Source organism: Nematolebias whitei, chromosome 22 (assembly GCF_014905685.2).
Source record: "Nematolebias whitei isolate Nwh7 chromosome 22, NemWhi1, whole genome shotgun sequence".
NCBI lineage: Eukaryota > Metazoa > Chordata > Actinopteri > Cyprinodontiformes > Rivulidae > Nematolebias > Nematolebias whitei.
In genome coordinates this window covers 23,131,441-23,147,143 of record NC_056519.1, presented here as the reverse complement: position 1 = coordinate 23,147,143, position 15,703 = coordinate 23,131,441, and the positions used below count along the sequence as shown (strand labels likewise).

General features: G+C 37.7%; 1 protein-coding gene across 1 annotated transcript in view; it reads left to right on the top strand.

The window, feature by feature from the left end:
- The window catches only part of LOC119428337 (anoctamin-4), a 136,933-nt gene that overhangs the window by 100,935 nt on the left and 20,295 nt on the right, over positions 1-15,703 (top strand). The window contains exons 16-17 of the mRNA XM_037696010.1: positions 13,104-13,186; positions 14,460-14,600. Of these exons, the coding sequence (XP_037551938.1) occupies positions 13,104-13,186; positions 14,460-14,600 (224 nt within the window). The remainder of the gene's footprint in view (positions 1-13,103; positions 13,187-14,459; positions 14,601-15,703) is intronic.

The following is a 15,703-nucleotide window of genomic DNA, read 5'->3' as shown; positions in this document are numbered from 1 at the left end:
CTGTGTGAGCAGATGAGCACGCATGAACACATCAACATGAAACAGATCAGCAGCAACATGAAACAGATCAGCAGCAACATGAAACAGATCAGCAGCAACATGATGTGATTTTTCACAGTGATTATTCTGGTTAGATATTCATGAGTCTAAAGCTTCAGGGTAGAAGCTGTTCCTCAGTCTAGTGGTTCTACACTTAATGCTCCTCAACCTCCTTCCTGAGGGGAGCAGGGCAAAAAGTGTGTGTGCTGGGTGAGTTGGGTCCTTCATGATGCAGGTGGCCCTCTTCCTGCACCTGGAGGTGTAAATGTCTGTGATGGTGGGGAGATTGACTCCAACATCTTCTGTGCAGCCTTCACCACTCTCTGCAAAGCTTTTCTTTCTGCAGCTGTGCAGCCTCCATGCCACACGTTGATGCTCGAGCACAGGACGCTCTCCATTGCACACCTGTAGAAGGAGGTGAGGACTGAGCTTCTCAGATCAGCTCGTCTCAGCCGCCGGAGGAAGTAAAGTCTGATGAGCTTTCTTGATCAGGCTGGTAGTGTTGTTGCTCCAGCTGAGGTTGTCATTCATGTGTACAAGTACGTGTAGCTGGAGACCACTTCCGCTGCAGATCCTCTTATGTTCAGGGGGGTGTAGGTGTGTTTGCTCCTTCTGAAGTCCACAATCATCTCCTTCGTCTTCTTCACATTGTTGTGAAGGTTATTCTTTTTGCACCAGCTCTCCAGGTGTTCCACCTCTTGCGTGTAGCTAGACTCATCACTTTTTGTGATGCATCCCACCACCACTGTATCATCTGCAAACTTTACAATGTGACAGCCTGGATAGGTAGCTGCACAATCATATGTGAGCAGAGTGAACAGGAGGGGGCTCAACACACATCCCTGAGGATGTGTCTCTAACTAAATGGCTCTAACTCGTTCAAATTTACATCTGTTGAGCTAAGATTGGGTGTAATTATAGCATAGACTTATCCTCAGCTCATACCGACCTTACTTTAAACTTTGCCATTAAATATTTGGAGTCAAGCCTGCTGGCTGTCAGCTAAATATCTAATAAAACATTTTAAAGAATCTTTACAAAAGTAATCACAGACACAAGATTACATAAAGGCTACAACTCTGTCCCTTCATGGTCACTTTGTTTCAGTGTATAACTAGAGCAAGAAAGGCAGGAGGAAGATGTCCATTCCTTCAAGGAATATTAGGAATTCATCTTTTTAATTTTGTTTTCATCAAGAAGAAAAAAACAACACGCTTGAATACAAGAGAAACACTTTAAGAAATGCATTTAAGCAAACTTTGTTAAAAAATGAACCTACACTCTTAAACTGTGTAAATGATTCTTATAAAGTTCTACAGAGTCATGTTTATGGAACTCTTGAATTTTAATAAATAACTTTAAACAAAGTACAAAGGGTGAACACACTCTAGATTAGCCGTGTTTATCTTTAGAGCAAATTAACTTATGTTAACCTAGAAGAAAAGTCTGAAGGTTTTACAGGAAATGTTTCCCATGATGAATATTTACAATAAAACAAGAGGTAAGCCGATGTCCCCCGTCCCTGAAGGATCATAATAGTGAGTTCAAAAAATAATCAATACAACAACAAAAAAAATAGTGAGTGTTTGAAGTTTTTGAGATGTGTTTTTTAGGACTGTAATTGAACAGAGTATGGAAGTAAACCTTAATGTTTTAGTGCAAGATAGTCAAGTGGGTAGTAGTTACACTGTGGAGAAGAACAGAGGTAGTTTTTATTCTTGTCTGAGGCAGTGCAGAATGACTGGCGGGCAAAGCCAGCAATTTTATTCACCAACAGGAGCAATGGAGGAGCCGACCAAAGGTTATCAGCCACCTCAATCATTTCAGGAAACTATGCTTTTAAGAAATTTAAAAAAACTAGAAAACCGTTTCCTCAAATGATGGGGTGGCTGCTTTAAATACAGGTGCTGGTCATAAAAGTAGAATATCATGAAAAAGTTTATTTATTTCAGTAATTTCATTCAAAAAGTGAAACTTGTATATTATATTCATTCATTACACACAGACTGATACATTTCAAATGTTTATTTCTTTTAATGTTGATGATTATAACTGACAAAAATGAAAATCCCAAATTCAGTATCTCAGAAAACTAGACTATTACAAAGTACTTAAGACCAATGAAAAAATATTTTTAGAAATGTTGGCCACCTGAAAAGTATGAACATGAAAAGTATGAGCATGTACAGCATCAATACTTTGTTGAGGCTCCTTTTGTCTGGATTACTGCAGCAATGTGGCGTGGCATGGAGTCGATCAGTCTGTGTCACTGCTCAGGTGTTATGAGAGCCCAGGTTGCTCTGATAGTGGCCTTCAGTTCTTCTGAATTGTTGGGTCTGGCGTATCACATCTTCCTCTTTACAATACTCCATAGATTTTCTATGGGGTTAAGGTCAGGTGAGTTTGCCGGCCAATTAAGAACAGGGATACCATGGTCCTTAAACCAGGTACTGGTAACTTTGGCACCATGTGCAGGTGCCAAGTCCTGTTGGAAAATGAGATCTGCCTCTCCATAATGTTGGTCAGCAGCAGGAAGCATGAAGTCTCTAAAACTTCCTGGTTGACAGCTGCGTTGACCTTGGACTTCAGAAAACACAGTGGACCAACACCAGCAGATGACATGGCCCCCCAAACCATCACTGACTGTGAAAACTTGACACTGGACCTAAAGCAACATGGATTCTGTGCCTCTCCTCTCTTCCTCCAGACTCTGGGACCTTGATTTCGAAAGAAAATGCTAAATTTACTTTAATCAGAGAACATAACTTTGGACCACTCAGCAGCAGTCCCAGGTGAGATTCTTCTGATGCTGTCTCTTGTTCAAGAGTGGCTTGACACAAGGAATGCGACAGCTGAAACCCACGTCTTCCATACGTCTGTGTGTGGTGGTTCTTGAAGCACTGACTCCAGCTGCAGTCCACTCTTTGTGAATCTCCCCCACATTTTGGAATGGGTTTTGTTTCACAATCCTCTCCAGGGTGTGGTTATCCATATTGCTTGTACACTTTTTTCTACCACATCGTTTCCTTCCATTCGCCTCTCTATTAATGTGCTTTGATACAGAGCTCTGTGAACAGCCAGCCTCTTTAGCAATGACCTTTTGTGTCTTGACCTCCCTGTACAAGGTGTCAATGGTCATCTTTTTGACAACTGTCAAGTCAGCAGTCTTCCCCATGATTGTGTACCTACAGAACTAGACTGAGACCATTTAAAGACCTTTGCAAGTGTTTTGAGTAAATTAGCTGATTAGAGTGTGGCACCAGGTGTCTTCAATATTGAACCTTTTCACAATATTCTAATTTTCTGAGATACTGAATTTGGTGTTTTCATTAGATGTCAGTTATAAACATCAACATTAAAAGAAATAAACATTTGAAATATATCAGACTGGGCGTAATGAATGAATATAATATACATTTCACTTTTTGAATGGAATTACTTAAATAAATCAACTTTTTCCATGATATTCTAATTTTATGACCAGCACCTGTATATTTGTGGTGGTGGCCATCTTAGATTTTGAAAAGGCAACCCCATTTTCAAAAGGAACCTGCCATACACCTAAAGGCAGCCACACAACAAAATGGAAATGGAAAATGGAAGTTGATACCTCAGCTATTTTTCATGTAACTGCACTCTCAACAGAGGACGGACAGAGGATATTTTCAATTCCCCCCTCATAGCAAAGCAACTTTGTAATTTTCAAAGTAAAATAATAAATGAAAGACTATTTTCTTCTTCTTTTGGCTGCTCCCTTCTTCAGGGGTTGCCACAGTGAACTAACTTGCACATAGACTTGGCAATTATTTTTACGCTGGATGTCCTTCCTGACACAATCACAGACCACTGAGCTACCACAGCCCTCTCTGTGGAGCAGAGAGCTGCTATCTAGTGCGCCCGAGGGAGCAGGTGGTGAGGGTTAAGGCCTTGCTCAAAGGCCCAGAGTGGGGCAAATGAGGGTGGAGGCAGGTGTGACTGTTTCACCTTTTCCCACATTTTTGATGTTGTCAGTACAGGAAGTCTAACCAGTGACCTTCCAATCACAGGTCTACCTTCTTTAGCCTCTGCGCCACCACTCCCCATAATCAATAAAAGACATATACGACTAGAGAAATATTAATTTTCTAAGAAGATGCAGTTTGAACGCTGAGTGCTGAATGACTGCTGAATTTTGTTGATGCTGAAACTGACTTGTCAAATTATTTTAATGATCAAAGCTATAAATAGGTAAACAAAAGTTAAACGCTCAAATGAATAAAACAGAAGCTAAAACAAGCAAAACAATAAAAACAATTTAGAATACAAAATGTGTCAAAAAAATAGTACAACAGTAGCTAAAAGCTAACAATGGCAAAAAAGCTAACAAGTAGTAGCTGCTAAAATTAGCTAACAGTGACTAAAACCTAATACCAGCAAAACAGTAGTTAAAAACAAAAATGAGCAAAACAGTATTTAAATGCAAAGACCAGCTAAACAATAACTAAAAGATTAAACCAGCAAAATAGTAACAATAAGCTAAAATAAACAAAACTATAATAGATACATTTATCATAGCATTAGATAAAAGCTAAAACCAGCCAAACAGTAGTTAAAAACAAAAATTAGCCAAACCGTGTTCAAATGCTAAGGCCAGCTAAACAATTGCTAAAAGCTTAAACTAGCAAAATAGCAACAAAAAGCTAAAATTAATAAACTGTACCTAAATGCTAAATTTAATATAGCATTAGATAAAAGCTGAAACCATCCAAACAGTAGCTAAAATCTAAAATTAGCCAAACATTATATAAACACTTAAGACCAGTTAAACAATAGTTAAAAGCTTAAACAAGCAAAATAGCAACAAAACGCTAATGTGGCAAGCTTGGGAGTATGGACGCTATTTTTCTTTTATTTCCTAAACTTACTGCAAAACCATCTTAGGACTTTCACCCAAGGAAATAATGCATATTCAAAAAGACTTAGGTTCGTTACAAAGTAAGCAGGAGACTGTGTTCCAAGATAAAATGTACATTTTATTAACACTAGTTAAAAACCAATGTTCATGGAGGCAGTAGTGATTTTTAAAATAAATGTTCAGCCAAGGCTGAGGTTTTCCAGTGGTCAGACAACTAAAAGACAAAAGGATGGTTCAAGGCAACACACGAGTGGAACGGAACCATCACCAAACTGGACTGCCACCTTCAGCCTTCAACCTGAAGCATAAATATGAAATGAACTAAACAGAAATAAATATGAATATATTAAGTGTTGCAAACAAACAAACAAACAATGGGCCTCACATACATATAAAAATAGTCCAAAAATGGCCTCAGCCTTTAGTTCAGCCAGCCAATCTTCTCTCAGATAAAACACTGACAAATTATGGTGACTTAAGCTGTGAGAGTCCACCAAGGCAGGCTTGAGCAGAATAAGGACAGCTGGGAACAAACTGAACCAGCTGACCCGGAGCAACAAATAAAAACAAGCACATGCCTCTGATGTGTGTCCCATCAGTGTATGAATGTGATAAAGCTCTGATTAGTCTCTGTATAGATCTAGAAGAGTACTGTATGAATGGGTAAATGAGGACACAGATTGTGTTGTAAAGAGCTTTGAGTATCTTGATCAGATAGAAAAACGCTATAAGTGCAGTCCATTTACCATTTACAAACAACTCAAGGCTCCATAAAAATGAGCAGCCAAGCAATGCAAAGCAAAACTGCAGGGCGTCTTGCAGGAGTGGCGTGGCGTCACTTCACTTCTGCTGATCACATCACCCGAGGAGAGGAGAAAGTCACACCCTCTGTGACAGGTGATTCACATGCTAATCACTACTGCAAGAACAAAACAAACAAAAACTAATCAGCATCATGCGAAAATTGTAACCAGCCAGTACAAAAGGTAAAATACACTTACCGCCCAGGAGGAAAGCAAACAGTTCTGTCCCAATCTTTAGTGGACACCACACCAAGTACTAGCTGTCAAAATAAAATCAGTTACCCGCCAAGTCTAGACTGGCCAACTTCAAGTGAAACAGGTAATACATACCCACATGTGCACACAGCAGCACTGCTAAGTAACCAGGAAGTCAGTAACACCAAAGAGGGAATCACAGCCAGAGAAACACACGTGCTCATATCCTGATGCATGCTCAATAATCCAGGTAGAATAATCCAAAAAAAAGTTAAATCTGGTCATCTGGACATTCAAAAAAATAAAAATAAAAAAAAATTGTAGAAATGTTTCACCTTTCATCCACAAGACTTCCTCAGTCTGAGGTGCTGTATTCAGCTCAGTCTCTTAAATAGCACCTTCTCAGAGTGGATCAACCAGTTTTGCTGCTGACAACCAAAACCAGCTGATCACATGCTCAAGAAGGACCATCAGCCTAACAATGGATCATTAGCACACTGATGGCTGTTTACTGTTCACAGAGGGCTGAGTGATACTAGCAATCACAGCATTGTAAGAGGGGGACAGTTGAACATGGAGGCCTCCACCCCTGTTTAATGATTAATGGTTTCTTTTCACAAAGATTCCCCTGGGTACACAGACTGTACCCATAGGAGACCACACCTAGTCTGTATGGTTTACCTAAAATCCACAAACAAGGTGTACCTATAAGACCAATTGTTAGCATGATTAACTCTGTCACTTACAATGTTTCCAAATATCTGGCGTCCCTTTAGTTGGCAGCTCAGAACACCACATACAGAACACCATGGACTTTGTGGATAAGGTGAGGGACGTCATCATGGAGACTGATGAAACAATGCTCTCTTTTGATGTCACATCACTCTTTATGTGCATTCCTGTTGAAGATGCAGTAGAGGTGCAGTAGAGAGCAATATTATAGGCAGAAACATGGGTGTGCTATGGGGTCTCCAGTTTCTCCTATTGTTGCCAACCTGTACATGGAGGAGGTAGAAAAGAGAGCCTTGACGTCCTTTTCAGGGACACCACCAAGTCACTGGTTCAGGTATGTTGACGACATCTGAGTTAAAATTAAATCTCAGGAAGAATAACATTTTACTGACCACATCAACTCTGTGGATAAATACATCAAGTTCACACGAGAAGATGAAAAAAATGGCAAGTTGGCTTTCTTGGACTGTGAGGTCTCAGTCTCTGATAGAGGACATTTGCAAACTGAGGTGTATCGCAAACCCACCCACACAGACCAGTATTTGCAGTTTGACTCCCGTTAGGAGTCATCAGGACTCTGTACCACAGAGCAGACAGTGTCCCCACTAGCTCAGGAGCCAGGCAGAAGGAGAAATCCCACACAAGACAGGCTCTAGAGCAATGTGGATACCCTAACTGGGCCTTCCTGAAAGCAGAGAAGAAACCCAAACAGGACTCCAGTCAGCCATCAGGTGAAAAGGAGGAACCCAGACCCAGACCAGTGGTCATTCCATATGTTGAGGGAGTATCAGAGAAACTGAGACGTTTATTTTCTAAACATAACGTCCCAGTGGCTTTTAAACCCCAAAATACATTACGGCAAAGACTGGTTCATCCCAAAGATCCAGTCCCCCGGCACAAACAGAGTAATATTGTGTATGCTGTTCAGTGTCAGGAGGGTGATCAGTCATCAGGCTTATATACTGGTAATGTACCCTCTCCTGCGATTGGCCGGCTAATTTACACTGCTGTATCCAGCTTTAGGAGCAGGCAATCGTCATACTGCTACAGTAAAATAAACTAAAATCTAAATTTATCATAGAATTAGCTATAAGTTAAAACCAACCAAACACTAGCTAAAATGTTTAAAATAAAAGCTTAAATTATCAAAACAATAGCTAAAAACTAAAAAGTAAATTATACAGATTTTCAATGGTTTTAAGAAACCTTAATGCATTTATATTTAAAATACGTACTTATAAAGTTTAAAGTTTCACAAAGTATAAAACTTACAATTCCCAGAAGTCAAATCTGTCATGTCCTGAAGGAGCTGAACATTTTGATACCTGAATGAGTTCAATAGCTAACAGGATAGTGAAGTAATTAAGAGCTCAAGAAATGTACCAGGGGAAAAACAATAGTGTGAATGCTGACTCAGCATTTAGACATCGGTGCTTGAAAACAGTGACAACTGTAAAGACATCCATACACAAACAACCTGCTAAAGATTCTTCCATGTTGAAAACTGCCCAGCTGCACAAACATCTGTCGGCAGATCAGACTAAAGTTTGTAATTTTAATAAAACTGATACGAAACATAAAGTACTGACCTTACAGTCTGCTTCTTCTGGCTGTAAGCGCTGCTGTCGTAATGAGTTAATCTTTTATTTTGTGCTCTCACCAGCAGCAGAGAATCAGCTTCAGTCCTCTCATTAGGATGTTCCTCGGAAGTGTGCTCCCTGCTGTCAGACAGCTGAGCCTTCACGCTCCAAACATCTCACTGCGGTGAGTGATGAAAAGGAATGTGGATATGGCAGAGGTGGTTAAACTCAAATAGTCAATGGCCACCAATCAGTGCAGGTAAACACGAGTTCAATAAGTAAACTATCCACAGGACTTTGTTCAGACTCTGTCAACAACCTCTTGACAATCATACCAGCTTACGTCGCTCGCTATCACTCTGCATTCTTTTATCTTTTTTTTTTACTTTTATTGCCAAACAAGTACAAGGCAAATTATATACTAACTTTTAAGTCTTGAAACTGGGCCATCTCTTCAACAGCAAAGACAAAAACACAATATACATTTGTCATTGTACAGGGTTGATTTACAAATAAAAACAACAAGAGAGATTTATTTAAGAAAGTTAACAATGGGTCCCCATAGCCTTTCAAAGCTCTGTGGATTAAATTGAAGTTGAGCTGTTAATTGTCTTATTTTTGGAATCCACTGATCAATAGTTGGTGAGTCGGGTTTCATCCAATTGACCGTGATCATTTTTCTTGCCGTCATGAGGAGAATACGTATCAGATCTTTGGTCATGGGTGAGATGATCAGGGAACTCATCAAGTAAATAGATGACAGGGTCAAAAGGGATTTGTATCTTCAATAACCTTTCCAACACATCCTTGATACCTTTCCAGAACCCCTGCACCCGAGGGCAGTCCCAAAATATGTGGGTGTGGTCGCCCACAACACCACAATTTCTCCAACAGTCACCGTTATTGTCATGCCCAGAAAGAAAAGTCTTAAATGGGGTTCGAAAAAAATAAAAATAAAAAATTGAATTTCCAATGAGGCTCTTTCCAGAGTTGGCTCCAGATTCCTCTGTGGCAACCAAAATAAATGGTAAATGGTAAATGGACTGTACTTATATAGGGACTTTTTTATCTTATTTCAAGACACTCAAAGCGCTTTACACTACAATCTGTGCCTCATTTACCCGTTCATACAGCACTCTACTAGATTTCTACAAGATCATTGAACAAATCATTCTAAAGAGACTAATCAGTGATTTATCACATTCATACACTGATGGGACACACATCAGAGGCAGTGAGGGGTTCAGTGTCTTGCCCAGGAACACTTCGACATGTGACTGCTGGTGGATTCGAACCCCCAACTTTAGCATTGGAGGACGGCTGCTCTAACCAATCAGCCACAGCCGCCCAATAATAATAAAATAAATATCTCCCAAGAGTCATCATCCAAAATGACATTTAGTTCCATTTCCCATTGTTGTTTAATGTGGAGTATTGTCTGGTACACCCATTACCAGTTTTTATACATCAAAGAGACCTGGTTTATCAGTGCTCCAGAGTTTTCCATTCAATTATTTAAGTGCTTCTCTGTGTTTGTGGATTCCCTTATAATGTTTTTCCAATCTGTATGTTGTGATGAATAGTGTCTAATCACTCAGCATTCCTTCATTTTTAAGCACATCGATGGCCTCGGCACTTACGTTCATTTAATTTTGGTAGATTTTTCCTCTGCTTTCAAAACATTCAGCCTCACATTTTAGCTCGTAAATTACTGACCGGTTTTAACCAGTGTCCTAGTGTTTCTGGATGGGTTTTAATTCAATTCTGTTTATTTATATAGCACCAAATCACAACAAAGTTGTCTCAGGGTTAATAGATCGCAGTGTGCCAGGGTAAATATTTCTATGTCATATGAGGCGTTTTCTTCTACTGGTTCTCCTCAGGGCGGTGTTCTTTCTCCCCTGATGTACATCCTGTACACCAGTGATTGCAGGAGTCAGTACATGAACAGACACATCCTGAAATTTGCAGATGACACTGTGTCAGCCTGTCACAGGGAGAGGATGACTCACCTGGTCAAGTAGTGGAGGATTTTATTATGAGGTGTGATAATTCCTATTTGAAATTAAATGTCTCAAAAACCAAAGTTATGTGTATAGATTTTAGAAAGAAGTCCAGTCCAGCCCCTTCAGTTCTCATCAAAGATGAACCTGTGGAGAGTGTTTCGTCCTATAAATATCTGGGAGTTGTCATTGACAAGATGCTGACGTTCAGTGAAATTACAGAACAAAGAATAAAGCTCATCAAAAACGTCACTTGCTCTGCAAACTGAATGAGTTTGGAGTGTGTAAAAAGTTGATGATTGTTTGCTCCAACTCTGATTAAATCTGTACTCACTTTTGCTTTAAGCACCTGGTTTGGCAGTCTGTTATGGTGACCTTGAGATGTAAATGAACATTTGAAAATACAGAATTACATTTGGAAAAAAGAAAAAAAAAACACATTAGAAAAAGTGGAATCATTCAAGAAATATAATTTCTGTATTTTCAAATGTAATTCCGTTTTTTTTCAAATGTGATTCTGGCCACTTCTGTTTTGGCTTAATGTGATTCCGTTTTGTCAAATATAATTCTATTTTTTCTAATCTAATTCCGTTTTTTTCAAATGTAATTCCGTTTTTTTCAGAAGTGATTCCGGACATGTTTGCTTTGGCCACGTATGCTTTGGTTTAATGTGATCCCGTTTTTTCAAATGTGATTCTGGCCACTCCCACTTTGCCTTAATGTGATTCTGTTTTTTCAAATATAATTCTATTTTTTCTAATCTAATTCCGTTTTTTTTCTAATCTAATTCCATTTTTTTCAAATGTAATTCCGTTTTTTCAGAAGTGATTCCGGACACTTTTGCTTTGGCCACGTATGCTTTGGCTTAATACAATTCCATTTTTTCAAATTTAATTCTGTTTTTCAAAAGTGATTCCTGCCTCTTCTGCTTTGGCCACTTATGCTTTTCCTTCATGTAATTCAGTTTTTTCAAATGTAATTTTGTTTTTTCAAATGTAATTCTGTTTTTTCAAATGTAATTCTGTTTTTTCAAATGTAATTCTGTTTTTTCAGATGTAATTCTGTTTTTTCAAATGTAATTCTGTTTTTTCAAATGTTGTTCATTTACACCTTAGGGCCACCGTAGTCGATCAACAGGAGACAAGAACAGGATGAAGCAAATTATAAAAGTAGCAGGCAAAATATAGGAGTTAGACTTCCTGATTTAAAAGACCCTTTTTTAAAAAGAGTCCTACAAAAGGCAGAACACATTATTCACTCTCCAAATCAACCTTTCTATGGCACATTTGAGCTCCTTCCATCTGGGACGAGATTCAGGCAGCTCAAATCCAGAACAAATAGATGGAGACTCTTTTATCAGCCAGGCCATTATTCAGATACATTTTAAATGTAACCAGGCTTGATGTTGTCGTTCAGCCTGTTTTAGTGATATTTTACATGGATTTTTTACTGTTTGCCAAATTTGTGGTGTGATTGTTTATGTGTTGTGTTTTAATTTTCTCGCCACCTTGCTGCAAGGAAAATTTCTCTAAGGGGACAAAAAACATGATGATGATGACGATGATGAAAGCAGTTTGAACCATTCCCTGTTAGTGGACTGGAAGGAGACCAAAGATGAAAAAATGCAGGATAATTCACAACTAGGCCTGTCTCAATAAACAATAAATCAATTAATCGCATGATAAATGAAAAATATCTACCTCATTTTCATTTATCGGCTTTATCATTTCTTCATGTCTCTCTCTTTCTACTGAAGACACTGGATGACAAAAAGCTAAACTCCGGTGCTCTTTACTGACCCCTCCCTTTCTCTTTTTTCTCTTCTCTTTAAAATCAGTTTTAACTGAACCTTTTATGTCTCTATCAAAGGTTTCAGTTCAGCATCGGCAGCGCTTAAATGGGGTGTACCGCAGAGGTCCATCCTCGGTCCGCTTCTATTTTCTTTATATCTGCTGCCACTAGGTGCTATTTTCTGGAAACACAACATACCCTTTCCCTCACACCTTTTAAATATCGCTTAAAAACCCACTACTAATCCCTGGCTTTCAACACTGTATGCTTTGTGTTAAACCTGTATGCATCACACTGTGCTAGTCATTATGTTATTATCTGCTATTTTTTTTTTTCTATATTTTGATTTTACGTTGTTATATGTTGCTATGTGCTCTGCGTGTTTGTTTCTGTTTGTACAGCCATTTGGATGGTCCTGTCGCTGTTTAAAGTGCTTTATAAATAATGATATGGCATGGTAGGGTAACTGTCCAAAATTGCGTTTTTGGATGAGATTTTTGGACACGAAAAAACATATCAAAGCTACAAACATTCACTACACCATAATATCCCTCAGCTACGGAGGACATGAGACATCACTCATTAAAACTATAAGTACTGTATTCATTCATACCCATCTGCTACAGACTCATGTCCGGGCTGCAGTTTAATATACCATATTGTCTTTTACATTATTGTATTAGTGTTTAGTGTATATCTTAGACAGTTTAGCGTATCATTTAGCATTTATCTTAGATCTGTATATACTGTTTCTTTATTCACACTTTATATTTTGTTATTTTTGGATGTAACTGGGACCTTGAGTACACAATTTCTTTCCACCTCATGTACCACATGTGATGCGAATGGCAATGAAGAACCTTGAACTTGAACTTGAAGTGTAGAATCAATTAGATCATTTTTACTTTAGCATAATCTGTAAACAAAAACTAAAATGTTCTGAAAAGTGGCCTTTTCCAGGAGAAATTTGTCTGAAATCATTGATGTGATTGAAAACAATGAGGAGTAACTCCTTTGCTCACAAGCTTGCCTGTGTGTAATAATTATTATTTTGTATGTCCTGCAGCAACAGTCTTCCTAGAGTTCTGGAAAAGACGCAGAGCTGTCCTCGCATACGACTGGGACCTCATCGACTGGGAGGAAGAGGAGGTAAAAACGCTCTGAGTTTAGTGGAGTCATCTCCATTCAAGATGGTCTTCGAAGCTCAGTTATGTCAACAAACACAATAAATGGCTTAATCCAAGTAATCTTTACAGCTTTTGAGGGAATATTTAGTATGGTAGTAGCTAAGAGTCATCCCTAAAACAACACAGGGTTTTCGCGTGCAAGATGGCTCCCAATGAGTATTCTGTCAAGGAAGTTATTTTAAAATCAGTATTTATTTATTTGTTGAGGCAAAGTCACGAGAGAAAAGCAGCTTAAAATATTTTAGTTCGTTTTACTTTGGGTGGACTTTCACTTGAGGTTTGTTTTCAAGAAGCACTACCTTCATTGCATTTCTTTTTTTAATCCATATAACTTTTTTAAAAATAACAAAACTTTTGCCTAAATTGCCACAAATCAAATCATAATTCATTTTAAAGCATATAAGTCTAATTGGTGTGTATTTAATGCTCTATAATAAAAAAATAGTTACCTTCATTTTGGAAAAAGTATTTGAAACTGACAGAGTGATAGTGGAAAAAATGTATATACATTATATATATAAATAATTAATAAATAAAGTGATTAGGCTCAACAGTCAATGTGAACATAAAGGCCTGGTAGGAATAAATTTAAAACAGCCATACAAAAAGAAACTAGGCCTTAAAATATGTTATTTACGGCTTAAAAACCATAAGAAAAAACATTAAAATATAACATTTTTATGACGTAATTAGCTACTTATGGCTAATTACGACATAAGTGCATGTGGTCTGCAGCTGCAGCTTCAGATATTCTTTAAATACCTAAGATTTAAGCCAAAAAATTTAAAGACATTTTTAAATTTTCATTAAAGCCCCAGAAATAAAATAAGTTTGCTAACAAATGCAGCACAACTATGTTTTCCTCTTAGTTTCATACTACTTGTTACCATAGAGTCTATATACCTGGCTTGTTTTACTTATTTATTTTAATGTGTGAACAAATGTATTTATTTTTTGGTGATCTTTCCAAATAATTTTGTTCTAGATAATTTATAAAAGTGGCAAAAACCTGGTTATATACAACAGCAAATGTGCTAAAACTTTAGTCTCTCTACAAAAATAATAAAAACATCAGACAACCTTCAGTGTTCACTATATTATAATCAATAAGTTTAAGATCTTGGACTTTGAACGTTCCATGATTTAAGTTACTATTCCTATAATATTGGTTAATTTAAAATAAATGAAATAAATTGATGTCATTTCATTAAGACCTTCATGATTCTGGGTTTCAGGATGAAATACGACCCCAGTTTGAGGCCAAGTACTCCAAAAGGGAGAGGATGAACCCCATATCAGGAAAACCTGAGCCTCACCAGGCCTTCTCTGACAAATACAGCCGCCTCCTCGTCTCAGCATCTGGAATATTCTTCATGGTGAGTTTCTGGAGGTAAATAATTACAATTCCACCTGCCAATTTGTTTTATCTCCCTTCTTATTTTTCATTTGCCTTCAAAGAAGAAATCTAAACCTGAACAGTCACTACATTCTCCATGATACAGTATATTGCATGGTGCATTTTAATTGTTTAATAATTCCATTTGTTTCTTGTTTTTTTTTTTTTTGTCAGATTTAGTTAAAACACATAATTTATCAGATGTTTCTGTCAATTTTAGGTTCAACACCGTATGTGTTCTGTTGTTAGTTCCAGTTTAAAACTAACTTTAGGTAAGAAATTATCTTTGCTTTCAAATTGTTCAACACACACAAACAAAAATCTGTGATATTAAAGAAACTTTTAGGGTTTTCTGAAGTGAAGTTGTGTGGGAATTATATTAAGAATTGATATATTACCCGCTGTAGATAGTTCTTGACGAGCTAACCTTTCAAGTGGTTCCAAAACCAAAGAGGATTTCTGTCGTCTGAAAACATAAAGTCTCAGAACAGTTCATGGAATTACTCGGACCTTTTACACCACTGTCAATTTTGCATTATAGAATTTTTTTTTTTTACATAAAATGTGGCTTTTGCCCATGCAAATTGCAGTGAGTTGTAAAACTTCTGTTGCAGCCAGAGGACACTTCAAATAAGAATTTCATCATATTTTGCTAAACTAACTCTATCATTGAAAAGTGACGGCAATGTAATGGTTTAAATTATACCTTTTGCAAGAACAAGTTAGAAATTTGAAGATTTGAGGTGTTTTAAGATGGAAAAATCCACTTTAGAAATGGATCTGCTTAGACCAGCGGTTATTAACTTGTGAATGCAGTCTATGCAAACAAACAGATCCACTTCCAAAACAGAGTTTGCGTATTTTAAAACAACTCCCCAATTAAACATTTGCTAGCCATTACTGCTAGCAGTAATACTGCAGTCTTTATAACACTGTTTCATATTTGTACAGTTATTGTTGCCAAAATCTTATGATAATTCTGCTAGATGTGGTTATGTCACATATTTAATGCAGTAACATCAAGGCTTCAGGGTTCAAATCTTGTTCCAGCTTCAGAGCAACCTCAGTTACATAACGAGTGAG